This window comes from Chroicocephalus ridibundus, chromosome 13 (assembly GCF_963924245.1).
Source record: "Chroicocephalus ridibundus chromosome 13, bChrRid1.1, whole genome shotgun sequence".
NCBI lineage: Eukaryota > Metazoa > Chordata > Aves > Charadriiformes > Laridae > Chroicocephalus > Chroicocephalus ridibundus.
Window position 1 is genome coordinate 6,894,705 of NC_086296.1, and position 14,747 is coordinate 6,909,451.

At 38.7% G+C, this 14,747-nt stretch overlaps 1 protein-coding gene across 1 annotated transcript in view; it reads left to right on the forward strand.

Annotated features, from left to right (window-relative positions):
• TMEM132B (transmembrane protein 132B) overlaps nt 1-13,408 on the forward strand; it is a 260,442-nt gene extending 247,034 nt beyond the window's left edge. Inside the window, exons 7-9 of the mRNA XM_063351141.1 lie at nt 238-511; nt 1,917-2,108; nt 3,328-13,408. Of these exons, the coding sequence (XP_063207211.1) occupies nt 238-511; nt 1,917-2,108; nt 3,328-4,482 (1,621 nt within the window). The 3' untranslated portion in view covers nt 4,483-13,408. The remainder of the gene's footprint in view (nt 1-237; nt 512-1,916; nt 2,109-3,327) is intronic.
• The last annotated feature ends 1,339 nt before the right edge of the window (nt 13,409-14,747 follow it).

Sequence of the window (14,747 nt, forward strand, 5' to 3'; positions counted from 1 at the left end):
GGAGGTCCCACTCAAAGAATTCACTAACAGAAGTGACAGTAGCTTTTAAATTGTATGGCCCAAAAAAGCTGTACAAGCATCTCACTCAGATCTAGTAACCTACACATCCAAAATGTGGTTTCCAATTTCTCACACAGTAGCAGATGATGATAACATTAATCTAATTGAAAATACCATGCAACTGAAGCTCTGCAGCGTTGTAGGGAAATGATGCAGGTAACAAACCTCTATTTACAGGCCTACCCGTGACAGTGAGGACGAAGAGGATGATGAGAAAAAAGGAAGAGGTTGTACCCTCCAGTATCAGCATGCCATGGTCCGAGTCCTCACACAGTTTGTAGCTGAATCCTCTGAGTTTGGAGGCCACTTGACCTATATGCTAGGCTCTGAGTGGCAGTTTGACATCACTGACCTTGTGACTGATTTCATGAAGGTAGAAGAACCCAAGATTGCTAAGCTTCAAGACGGCCGAGTTCTGGTTGGTCGTGAGCAAGGCATCACCACGGTCCAGGTACAGCCTACGATCTATCTGCAGCTTCCGCAGGGAGAGTTCTGGATGGACACACACAATAGCTACTTAGCTTATAAAATTAGTTGCTCTCAGAAAAAAACAAGCTGAAAAAAAATTACATGCTAAACATAAAAGGAAGTTTGAATGGGTTTTCATTTTTACTGTTTTTCACTTCCATAAAATACCTTTAGGTGAAACTTCTGAAGGGATTTATTCAGGTTAATGTGACTAGCAACACAGTGAGATTTTTCTGAACAGGTTACATCATGCACACAACTAGCTGCTTTTAATTTAAGTGGGACACTATGAACCTAACTGTTAGGAAATTCTACCAAAGATCTACATGCACCTTTATAAGCTTAAACGTCTTTGAAAAATTAGTCCCTTTGTGTTCACAAAACGAAACATAAAAAATGGACACAAAAATAATCTTCAGAAATCTTTCAGAGTGTTCATGTTGACCACCTGTCTCTCTGTCTAACCTCATGCATATTTCTTAAAAAAAAATAAAGGAATATGAGCATTGGGAGTCTTCTTATTCACTGCAAACATCCATAACGTTCCAGTCATTCTAAGCTTCCTTTGTAGTCAACACAAAGAAACAGGTACTTTTAGGGCTCAGCTCCTTTCAGCCTAAACCAAACATCCCAAAGAGGTCAAGGGGTGTCTGCCCTTAAAATGTCTCTTCTGCTCCAGTGACTAAAGAAGAGCAGAAGGCAGCTCACTCCAATGGAGGAGCTTCACTGTAGATTTCTCATATTAATTTAGACAAATCGCACCTCAAATATTTTGGGCTTGAACCGGCTGTTTCTGGCATCAGTAGAAAGATGACTGTCTCCTGAGTATGTTAGAAACAAGGTCTTAGAGCAAACTGACAGGACTATTTGGCATTGAAAAATGCAGAGAGGCACCCAGTAGGATTTTCAAAGTCCTTTTGCAAATCTCACTCTCATTTCATTCAGGTCCTCTGTCCCTATAAAGGCAGCAGGCCAAGTTCCTATCAGCCAGGCTTTGTACACTTATTTATTCCCTTAGTGAGTTTCAGCGTTAATCAGTGTCATACACTATGTCTTGTGCTATACTACATTCATTGGAGGTTTTATAGAGCACACAAAAATTACTTTTTTTTTTAAAAAAACCAAATCTATGTAATATAATCTATACTCCATTGTTGAGATGAAGCTGTAATTTTGAAGTGCTTGGTTGTTTTATTAACTTATTTTTGTAAATAACGTAATTTAGCAACAAATGAGTGTAATGTCTTGGGGGAAACATCAATTATAGGTTATACATGGATGTGACAAACCTGAGATTAATCCGAAGTGTTATGCCGATTAGAGTCTAATCTTGCTTTACAACACAGTTAGTTGCTGTCTCATGCAAGACGTTTGCTTTCTCTTTCAAGGTTCTGTCACCTCTTTCCGATTCCATCTTGGCAGAGAAGACAGTGATAGTTCTAGATGACCGTGTAACCATTACAGATCTAGGAGTACAACTAGTTTCCGGCTTGTCTCTCTCCTTACAAATCAGCAAAGGAAATAAGAGAGCAATTGTTTCTACCACCTCTGCATATGATATCCTTCATAGTCCAAAACAGGTATGATCCAAAATAGTATATAGGATTAATTTATTTGTTTACTGTGCTTTGTCAGAAGCTAGGGAAAAGCTACTGCTGTAAATTTTAGACAGCGCGTATAACATATGGCTTTGTCAAAAGCAGTACCTGCACATAGTAAAGGCTGTTTATCTTACTGACCAACTCCTACAGGTGCAAACACCCGTACAGGCTGACCATTAAACTCTTCAGAACTGGTTTGGAGACCTGCGCAGCACAGGGAAAAGTGATGGATATGTCTGTGCATGCATAATGCTGTAGAAAGCACGTACGTGCCACTGGACACTTTTTCTATGGGAAAATGCGGCTTAGCTCTGTAAGCAGAGGAAGAAGCCCCGTGCCTTGAAGTCAGTTCAGCCAAAAGGACCTTTTGGCTGCATGTGCAGAAGTTTTCATGATCTTCATTGCTGAAATCTGATGAGTTTGTGCTTACTTTGAACCATATAATCTCAAGGAATTAAACAGCTTTCAATGAGACCACAGAATAAATTACATATATCTTTTTAATTGTATTTATTACAGAATTGACACACTATTATCACTAGAGAAAGAGTAACTATCTTTTAAGCACTAGCAATTTGCAGTAAGAAGGCAAATTATTTTGGTCAAAACATCCTTAAAAATGGCATTTTTGTGAGTGTTTCTATAGTACCCAGAAGAGACTACAATCACTTTTGTATATTTCACATAATCTTGAATATTTGAAAGCATGACAGAAAATTTAAAATCTTGCATTGAGATGTGTTCGTAACCTAGTTTGTTTCTGTGGGCTGAATGGGATCACCATTCCAACACGTAAACAGCTCTGCACGTTGTATGGCATTAGAACTGCAATATTACAGAAATTCCCCATTATACGTCCTTTATAAAATTAATTAACCAGGACTTTGGAAATATGATTATTTTCATCATTCAAAAGAGGCTTCTCACTTCAGACTGAAAAAAGAATTGTCTTTTTTTTTTGTCAGCGGCTTTTATTAAATTTAGATGACAACGTCTTTGATAGTTCTTGAAGATGGGATAAATGCCTAAGTGGTCTAAAGAGTAGACATTTTGATTTTCTTTTTTTAAAAAACAAAATAAACCAAAGTTAAACTGTGTATTTATTTTGCCAATGTCAACAGATTTAAACGACTGATGTCTGATATATGCTCTCTTACCTTTCACACCTATTTTTTTTTCTCATCCTTTCTCCCCTCAGGAAGCCATAGTCAGTGCTTGGATTTTGTTCAGTGATGGGTCAGTGACGCCATTAGATATCTATGACTCCAAGGACTTCTCAATCACCATCACTTCACTGGATGAGATGGTAGTGTCTGTACACCAAAACCTTCAGTCCAAATGGCCTGGGGTAGTGGCGGAAGGGGACGGGCAAGGACCTTTGATTAAAATTGAAATGGTGATCAGTGAGCTGTGTCAGAAGACTAAGCGGAAGAGCATTCTGGCTGTTGGGAAAGGAAATGTCAAAGTGAAGTTTGGTCAAAAAGATTCTGACCAAAAAGGAAGCACTAATGACATTGATGATATGGATAGAGATTTTAAAAGCCATGCAAGCAATTCTATAGAGAAACCTGCAGAACAAGAGAGGACAGCACAAGAATGGTCCAAAAACCATGAGGACGTGTCCAGTCATGAGGACAATGCAAACAAAAGCACAACTTTCATATCTCCCATTGATCAGGAGTCCCTGGAGGATGACCAGCTCCAAAATAACCCAACTGCCTTCACAGGTTTCCCTACGCAAGTAGAAATACCAGGAGAAAACAATCCCAGTGATCTCACATTGACTTCAAGAGGATTAACAGATTTGGAGATTGGCATGTATGCCCTGCTGTGTGTTTTCTGCTTAGCAATCTTGGTCTTTTTGATTAACTGTGTGGCATTTGCTTGGAAGTACAGGCATAAAAGGTTTGCTGTGAGTGAGCAAGGCAACATCCCCCATTCCCATGATTGGGTCTGGCTTGGAAACGAGGTTGAACTGTTGGAAAACCCAGTTGACATTTCGCTTCCGTCAGAGGAGTGCACGACCATGATTGACAGAGGAATGCAGTTTGAAGAAAGCAACTTTCTCCTTAATGGGAGTTCTCAGAAGACTCTTCATAATCATATCCTCAGGTCTTCTGAGTACCTTTGTGAAAAAGAAGTTAAAAGCGAACCTATAAATCCTTCTGGGCCAAAGCAGAAGCGAGTAAAGTTCACTTCATATACAACAATACTGCCGGAGGATGGAGGCCCCTACACCAACTCAATTCTATTTGACAGTGATGATAATATTAAATGGGTATGCCAAGATATGAATCTTGGTGATTCCAAGGAACTTAGGGACTATATGGAAAGACTGCAAGACAATATGTAAAACTACTTTCTTATGTTTGTAATCACCTTTATGCCTTCTGTTTATGGATGGTGGAGCAGTCAGTCCAGTCAGCAATAGGAACAAGACAGTTCAACCTTGGAGTTACTGAGACGATAACCTGATATCACTGAGCAGGTACAAGAGGCTGGCTGAGTTAAACCTGTTTCACCGCAAACCAGGATGTGCCCCTAAAACAGCTACCTGTAGGTGTTGGAGGTGTCACACGCGATGGCTGTTTTTGTATACTGCCTGGTACTAGCAAAATGCTAATACAATTACGCTCAGACTCAGAGGAGACTTCATTTGTTTGTCATCTCTCATGATAAACGGTAAATCAGAAAAGAAAGGGATATTTGTTCACATTGATTTTTCTAGTCGTCGTCCTTTGTAAAGCACAGTGGACATTTCTTGCCTACAGCCTGAAACGAGGCTTACATTAAAAGGGATCTGAATGAATATAACTTTATTGCCTATGTGCAATGCAGCCAAGTAGTCTTATTATTTTTTACAGATATAAAAAACCCCATGTGGTTAATTTCTTTTCCTATTGTTTATGAATTTTATTTGACTTAGGGAACATTAGGTATTTTCTTTGAAGGGTTTTTTTTTCGGTTGTACCAAAGTGTAGTACGGTAATATTTATAATGATTTACGTTTTCTATTCATCTGCATCAGCCCCTAGAGATACCTCCTTCATCACTGATTACCTTTCCCCTTTCCATATGGATATATGGGTCGTTAGTATTTGAAACAGAAAGGTATTAGGACTCTTACTGGGAGAGGGTTGTATCTTCTTACAGGGAACTGTAAATACAATAATAAACCCTGGAAAATAAAAACCAAGGAGTAGCCCTGGGTTTACTTTTGTCATTGCTAACATGAAAAAGTAACCTCCAACAAAACAGCACATACTTCAAAGGAAAATGCTTTGCTGAAACAGCAGCTTGGTTACAATACACATTATCATCAGAATGAGAAAGTCAAATATAGTATTGAAGTGCATAGAATAAAAAGGAAATTTCCTAACAAATAAGCAAAGGCTTGGAGTCACTGTTACTCTGTATTAATTAATACACTGATGGTAGAGTTTAGCAGGACAAAGAAGTCCATGCTGAACCGCTAACGCCCCAGACCTTGTCTGAAACATCTCTGGCCATAAGGCCATTAAAGAGAAAAACTTCATACCAAGTTTCATTAAAAAATGAAGAAGGAAAGAAAAGACGCACTGGGCACATTATGAAGTGACTATTCCCAATTTTAACAAGGAAAACACACTGGGGATTCAAAGCAGCCATTCCATATGCATTACATGTATTTTTTTTCCTGAAGGATGACTGAAATAAATTGAGAATTGCAGTGAGAAAAAAAACCTGAATCTACATAATACTTAAAAAAACCAATAAAGCACATGTTCTTATGATGGATCCTGTGCAATAAACACAAGATCCAAATTACAGCTGCTGTACATACCATAGTTCCCATCTTTTGGGTAGCTCAAGCTAGGATTTGAGTTTTATAATTCAATTCTGATACTAGAACAGACCAGAGAACCATAACTATGGGAAATTCTGCATTTGGCTTCTAATCCACAACTGGGAACATATTTAATATAACTGCTGTAAAATATGATAATTGTAATGGTGAGACTAGAAAGTGAGGACACCAGGCTTATATAAGTGATTAGAGACTTACGTTTGCTGGCACTGCACTGCATAGTGAGGGGATGGCATCTGTTATAATCTAATTTTAAGTAGATAACATTGTAGTGAAATCTTGGGTTGTTTAACAAATGTTCTCTCCTCTTTAAGTGATCCAGACGTCATAAGGAAATATTAATTCCTGCTATGATCCTTATTACTAACAACATAAAAATCCATTTTTAGAATTTAACATCTCTTCCAAACGTATTATTTTGTATTTAGCCCAGCCATAAACCAAGCGTATTGTTTGCACAAGAGTAAATGAATATAAATCAACCACAAATAAATTTCGCCTTGAAATCAGAGGCAACAACTTGCTGATGGTAGCTGCAAAGGGCAATAGCACAGCTGTCTTCATGAATGCATAGCCACCAGTCTACCAGCCAAGCCATGATCTCACAGCAGTGTACTGGGCTCCATGACCCATTTCTTCACTGTGGCCCCAGTTCTGCTAACTACACCAGCAGCTGCTGAACTCCATCCTCAGTCAGTGCCACACAGACACTCCGAGTGCCAAGGGACTCACAGCTGGGCTTAGCTGCTCTTCTCACCCGTTAATGGGTAACAGGAGGCAACAGTTTTACTTGTTTGTTCGGGAAATTTCCCTTCCAGGACTATGGCTTGAAAGACGGAGGATCTCCATGTTAGGGTGCCTCTCTACTGTCATATTGTTGAGTCCCTGAACTTGTACCTGAGGTCTAATCCCTGGTTGCCCACACTACCTTCAAGCCGCTATACATTCAGGCTGCACGCTAGTGTGTGGAGGAAGGACAGTCCTACACGCAGTATGGACAGTGCTAGACGCCACCAAAGGAGACCACCAAAGGCTTTTTCAGCGTTTACTTGCCACATGGCTTGGAAATCCCTGTGCTTTCAGATGTGGCTGCTGAAGATGGTTATAAATGCAGGATTGAGGACTGTCAGCGTTGGACCAGAAATACTTCTGTTCTGGTGTTTGATTGAGCTTGCATCTAAAATACACTCGAGTAGAAACTGAGAGGTAGCTAGGGTCTGTGTTTTATTTACCATAGGGCGGTAAAGTCCTACCTCGGTACCGCATCTGTCAGTGTGGTCACGATGTTCTTCAATGAAGTTCTTAGGTGGCTCAGTGGCTGGATGTGGAGCTTCTTTAGAGTCGTGACTTTTGCAGTCATGAACATCAAACCTGTATCTATCCCAAAGTTAAATTACAGCCCATTAGAAAGTAGTACAGCCGCTACTGGTGATCAGCAAACAATGGAATTGGATACAGGTGTCCACACAAAAAAGACCCCTTCCCAAATCTGGCAATGGGGAAAAAAAAATAAATCTACAACTGCAGATTCATATAACCTTTCTTTTTGTTTTACATCACATGTTGTTACGTGAAAGTTCTTATATGGAAAAATGGCAATATGAAAAAACGAAGAGAGAATTCTATTCTCATAAAATAGGGATAACATCAATAAAGTGGAGTTCTGGATTTATGCTAGTTTAAGCGCTTGTGCTACTTCTCGTAAAATCAAAAGGAAAAGAATTTATATTAATATATTTGATGCAAAATATAGTTCTGTGTTGATCAGTCCTTTTTTTAATGAAATATTTCATATTTTAGTTTCAAAATGATGGCATACATTATATGTAAATGATTTTAATTTAAAATTATTTTAAAAAAACAATTTTCTGATTAACCTAGATTTTTTTCAATGACTCTTTAAAAAAAGTCTTTTATTCATGGAATATATAATATTCCACTTTGCTGTTAAATGAACAGCATTTATGTGTTGATAAAAGAATCTCTGCTTTTGGGATTACAAAGCAAAGGTAGCCAAATGATCAAAAGGCACAATACTGTTTGTATGTATGTATGCAGGAAACTAGAGTTGTCTAAAAAAAGAAAATAGAAACGATACTGACAGATTAATTAGAATTATGCTTCAGTAGGTGCCCAGGAAAGCAACACCTGTAATTTAATACTGAACAAACAGCACATCTTACTTACAGCATGTATAGCGACGATACTGTGAGCGAGTTTCTTTGCCTGCTCTCAAGGAAAGACAGTATGTAGTACCAATACATATCCCAGGAGACACCCAGAAAAATTCTGTAAGCAAAGAAAGAGTGGATTAATGGAACCTGGGGAGTTTGCAAACTTTAAAAATAAAGCTGATGCCAGACCTTCAACTCGTGTAATCAGAGGTGAGTGATTTACGGCAGCTGAGCACTCGCATACAGAGAATGGAGAAGGAAGAGCTAGTAGTTCTCATCTGTGCAGAACCTTTTATTTCATGTGGCCATCACACCCCCCCTAGCTCCATGTGGCTCGTCTACGCCTTCTTTCTCATTTAAGTAAGAACTTGGGAAACCAGCGCCCTGCTCTCCTCTTGATGTAGAATCACATAGATTAACGTTTTGAGCTGCTGTTTCTTAATTCATATTGGGGAATGTACAAGAAAATCTTACAGCCATACAACACAATACAAATAGTCCATTATATAATGGAAAAAACCCTGTATTTCAAGGTAGAGTACTCTATGAATGAAATACCGATTTTTCATAGCAGATATGCTCTTTTCTGAAATATAAATCATGTGCACTACATTGAAATACACTCTAGTGTATTGTGAAATGCATACATTAATTGCTGAATCTATAACACTGAATATGTATATACATCACACCCAAGATATTTATACAATATGTCTTAGATGTATAACATAATGAATTCTGTACAAAATAAACTGTAAGTTAAGACAATGAAAGAGAACTTTTATATCTGTGTAATTTGTACACTGATTAAGTTATTCAAGCCTCAGTTTTCATCTTTAAATGTGCCATTTAAAAAAAATACTTATTTTCTATAGACAGATGTCTGAAATAAAGACTTCACTCTTCAGAAAAGAAGCAACTGAAAGACTGTGAAAGAAACAGATTCTACTGGAGTAATAAACATAATGTTCATGTGATATTTTTTTAAAACTGACTAAACCATTTTGCATTTATACTGGTCAGGGTGATCTGCTGGTTGGGTTGAGGGTGATGTGCCCGTGGAGGGTGAACAGTAAATCAGCAGAATCACCAGCGTATGGGTTGCTCATGTGCCTCTTTGCTGAAAGCAACACAAATTACTGGATTATATAATTCTTCCCCGTAAACAGTGCTCCAGCCCTCTCTTCCTGCAGGGACTCATCCTTTCCCAGCACCAAGCATAAAGAACAGAACAGATGAACACATTAAATGACCATTGCCTTGCAAAGAAGAGTAGAGAGGTATGTTTGGATTTAAAGGAAAAGGTAACAACCTGTCCCTTTAGCTCTTCAGTGTGAATCATCGCTGGTCACATTTTTGATTCAGTGTTCTGAATTTCCTTACATTCCCATTAGAATCAAAGTCTCAAAATTATTGTAGCCACTGACACCTCACCACAAGAGCTACAGGAAAGTAGCTTGCTAATGCCAAAACAGGAAATTGAGCCTCAGTTTTTAGCTTTTCCTCAAAGGTCTTGGAGATGGTGGCAGAACCAGAAACACAGACTCTCCTGAAACCTCCCGGGGTAATGGGGACTCCCACAGACAACACAGTACTGGACATCAGCTCAGGAGGTGCCTCCATCGTCTTTTTGCTGTTTTCAGCTGGACCACGTTTGGGATCTGACCATACGAACTCACTGCAAAGGTATGGGCTGCCTTTGTACTAATGGAAGCCATTTAACATCACCCGAATGATTTAATGATCGCTACTGTAATTTCTAATGTATTGAAACGCATTTTTATATAAAGTCAACTGGATGAATGGCACGAAAACTGTGATTTAGGAAGTGCCTCAGAGAACCTAAACTTTAATGTGCTTTGGGCACAAATTCCAGTCAGTCACCACTTCATATTCTCAACAGTAAAATAAGAAACATTTTTTGTAAATGACACTTTTTTTTGTCCTGGTAGTTATATTTGGTCCCTATTTGACCATTACTATGACACCCTTCCCCTTAGCAGCATCTTTCTAAAGAGATGCCAGTGGATCTATTCACGCTGCAGTGCTCTATTCAGGGTAACTAAAGGTATTGCAACTTTTACAGGAAAATAGTCTTTACAGTTATATTTTACACACACACACTCTCACACTCTACTGTTCAAAACAATTACCATAGGTGTAAATTTTAACTACCAATGTGTGCACACTATGTAACCAAAAAAATTACCTGCATTCATTTATGGAAAAAAATAGCCCAATAAATAAAACTTTTTTATTTTTCCTTCCAAAAAGTGAGCCTGAGGCAGACAAAAGGCCTGCATTGTGATGTTTGTCACAAATTAAATAGGCCAAATCCTGAAGGCTGTCTCAGTTGAAACTGCCCCCGCTCTTGTTAGGAGCTGGACTGAGACAGGACCAGAGCCAGACAATTACCAGTCAGGTCTGCAGCAGGAAAGGTTGGATACGTCCTCGTATTACACCAACCTGGACCCTGCTGTTTCCAATCAGTAGCACCTCCGGCTGCTCGCAAACGGAGCGAGTGATGGTGTTTAGAGTGTACATAAATGGCAACGCATTGTCTTATGTATTCATGAAGGTTAAGAGATTTTCTTCAGTTAAAACAGAGCCAGTGTGCAAAATTAGCTATTAATTCTGCATCCTCCCAATGTAGTTCTTGTAGCATAACTTTTTTTTTTTTTTTCCTATTGCAGTGATCCATGTGGCCAGTGTCTGCAAAAGTTTGGTTACTGAGGGAATAAAATAGAGCTGTTTAATTGAAAGAGGCAGCTAATTTAAGAAAGTAAAACAAAGTGGATGATGGTTTTAGACCTGTGCTGAGAATCCTAAAGTGTATAATAGTGTTACTTGCTTCCAGAAACATATATATCAACGTAAGGATTTATAAACCAATGCAGATGACAACTTGTATCATTCCTTCTGATAATCTTGGATTAGTCCATTTAAAAATCAATGGGATCTGATGATATTAAGTAAGGAGCTCAAGGTTTAGTGGAAATGAACAATGCATGTTTTTAATCCTCCGATTTAAAACTGTGGTAGGCAGAGAAGGATACACTCTCCTATGCCATAGTATTATCTGTAGGAATTTTTTTTTTTTTTATCAGTAGGATTTAAAAATGAAAAATCATTGACTACGTGAACAAAATTCTGATCTCACTGAAAGCTATGACTATTACAAAGCATTAATTTTTAACTAGATCTATCTATACTATACTTAAAATTCACATATTCATTACAAAGAATGATGCCATTTTCCAATATATTTACACTGAAATCTTTCCCATTAGTTATTTCCTGTGCTCAAACAGCACACTACCAAGCGTTACAGTACGCTGAGTAGGATATAATCCTGGTCCCACTGGAATCACGATTTTAAATATGAGCAGGATTTCCTGGTGTTCTGGGTACCACTGCTGGCCAAACCAAAGCCCACAGCAGTTGTACTGGCCAATGTCTGACCCTAGCCGCTGGCAAAGGGAGCACATGTAAATCCCAATACTTAACAATATTACAAAATTCTCCTGCTTATTGTTCCAGACTCCCTTTTTTCTGAGTACACGTGCCAGTGGAATTTATAGTGTCTGTATTTTCAAGTGTATGTACTTTCTTCATAAAGTGAAACTAATACTTTGTAGAATGGATTTTTGTATGAGTTCAGGTTTTGCTTCTCAAGATGCTTCTAGCTTAAAGCAGAAAAAAGTTCATTAAAATGCATACCCATTCTTGAGAAGGGATCCATACACTATGCACCCAATATTGATCAAGATATCAGATGAAATACACAGTCTGGGCACAGGTCTAGTGTGGCTTAACATCAGCCCTCACATAAGAATTGAAATTTGCTCTATAGTTGAAGTTCGTGGTCTATAATTGTTGCAGTGATTCTCTCATAACAGAAAATGTCACCTATCACGAAAAGTCCTTAAAAAAGTGAAGCACAAGTTAATTACATCTTCTTTAAAAAGAATAAACAAACAGAAACACAGAAATCCCATAATGAAAGCTTAACCTGTCTGAAAAAGCACAAGGTGGCATTATTGTCCATTATGAATTAGCAATTTATTAAAATATTCAAAAAGTTGTAACATATATAAACAGATGCCACTTACTATACTGCAGGCTATAAATCAACCTTTCTCTTGAGGTAAAATATTCCTCCTTCCACGGAAAGTTAATTTTGACAAGGTACTTCATTTTATTTCCAATAGCTAGATTAAGAGTGTGTTTTATTTTCACAATTTAATTCAATTTTGGCATACAGTGAATGGTCAGAGCCAAAACCCAAACTAAGGCAAACTAAGTAAAGCCACCTAGTTAGCGCAAGGAAAAAAAACTATAGAAGGGAATTCTTTGTTCAATCATCGTTAAGCCTTTGTTAATGTTTCTCCCTGGTTTGTACAAACTGGGTGTAGGTATCTCTTTTAATCCCAGATACATTAAATAAAACATGTTTATACCACTTACACTATGCTATGTATGCAGGTAGCATACAGGCATACGTATGGCGTCATTACTAATATCTGCCTGATAGCACTAAATTGGCCAATTTAAATGAAAATGTTGTGGGATCTTTCTTTGTAAATCTCAATCACTTGTTCACTTCCAAAAGCCTGATTTACAAACACAGGTTACAAGAATCTCTTTTTCTGGGGCAGTTTAGCAAAGACTGAAGAGTTCGGATCCCCCCCTGCTCTACTGTAAGCACAAAAGGCCGTCTTCTGCAGTTGTTTTTCACTGAAGAGTAAGGACACATTGGTACTGCTACCGCCCCCCCACCTTCCAGAAGTCTGCCTACAAGAAGAAGAGAAGGGGCTTATACTGATGTTATTTCAGTGCCCTGAAGGTTCCTGTGTGTGACGCAAAAATGGCAATGGCTGATGCAGTCTAGCTCTGTTACACAGGAAGTTACTGAAGGGACATTTTGAAAACACAAACAGCACTCACACGAAGCTCTGACAAAGTGCGGCTTCAGTGGAAAAAAAAAAAAATCTAACCTGAGAAATGCTACGTTGGCTCACAATAATGGCCAGCTAACACCGACATGAACTCTATAACCTCAACGAGATGGTTCAGCAAATGTCAAGAAAACCTACAGCGTGGATTTGTGCAATAACATCTCTGTGAGACCAATGTGGGAAAAAAGTTTTCAGCCAATGCTAGATAAATACAGGCTGTGTTTCAATACAGTAAATGCTGTTACTTTTCTAAAACTGCTCCATAATGTAAAAGCATGGAGGTATATACACTTGTTTAGGTACATGGTTACATGATTACTGGAAATAAATGCATAAATTGAGCTCCTTTGTCGAAAATACTATGTATGGCGCCTATGCTGACTCTGGGTTAGATCTGGCCCAGTGCAGAAGAGGGTTGCTCAAGTCCTTTTCTGGCTTTGAGTCATCTCCAATGCATCTTTCTAACTTAGCCCATGGTTTAAAAGCACACATCACCAAAATATAGACTAGCAGAAGATTTCAGGCTTTTAGGGTTTGTGCCAGAAGCAGCTGAGCACTTAACTAAAGCCATTTAATTTGCTGCCCCACAGAAGCCGCACTCCTCTAGATAAGGTTTCTAAAAGGCAAAGTTTCTAAGGGCATTCCCTAATTTGGAAAGAGTTCCTCTTCTCTTCCTGCATTTCTTTCTGCTGACACTACCAGCAGAAAGTATATTGAAAAAGAAAAGTTGGCAGGATACCTGATCACAGTAGAGATGTAATGAGACATTTCAGGATTCTTGATTACTTTTCAAATAGGAAGATGGTGATGCCTACCACACCAAGAACCACGCCACTGCTCCAGCTCCTGAGGCGGCACATCGGAAGTGGCACGGAGATGGCCTTCCTTGGTGGGGGCTTGCCTGCACACAGGGGCAGGTGTGTGGTACATCAGAAACCGAACAGTGGCAGCACCGGAGGGGAAAAAAAACTCAGAGTAAACACAGAAGCCTCACGTGCTGGTGAGGATTTTGCACATCAGTAACAAAGTGTAAATCAGCCAGCCCTTTTCTTAACAAGTTTATTATACACCCAGGAGCCACTGTGGCATCCCTGAGACAACTGCTTCCACTTTAAACTAAGCTTCATTTAAATAAGGACACTTGACATAGTATTTCTGAAGGCAAACAAAGATCAAAGCAAGGATTTTGCTGTATGTTCAGCTGTTATTTGACTGTGCTACCTTTTTTTACCATGGCTTACTTTGTTCGGCTCTTGGTTGTTGTTAACGCATGAGGATGTATGGTATTTTAAAAGAAAATGCTAGTGATCCGAGTCAGTGCTGTCTGTACCAGCAATCCAAACAGTGGATGTATGTTTTTGTCAATATAATACAGTTGGTACATAAGTCAACTAGCTCCCTTGACTTGCCAGAAGTTGATAAGAGTGTCCCTACCTAGAGACATGCAAGCCCATGGAGCTGCCTTTTGCCTTCATTTTCTGCCATTTTTAAATGTGAAAATTTTGAAATTACTTCATACAAGCCCTTGGAGCCATTCAATCTGGCCACTAGTTTGGACTCATGCTTAAAATTAATCAGCTGCTGCTTATGTTCAAAGCCTGTTTTTTTAGCAAGGACACAGGACTCTTTATGACAGAAG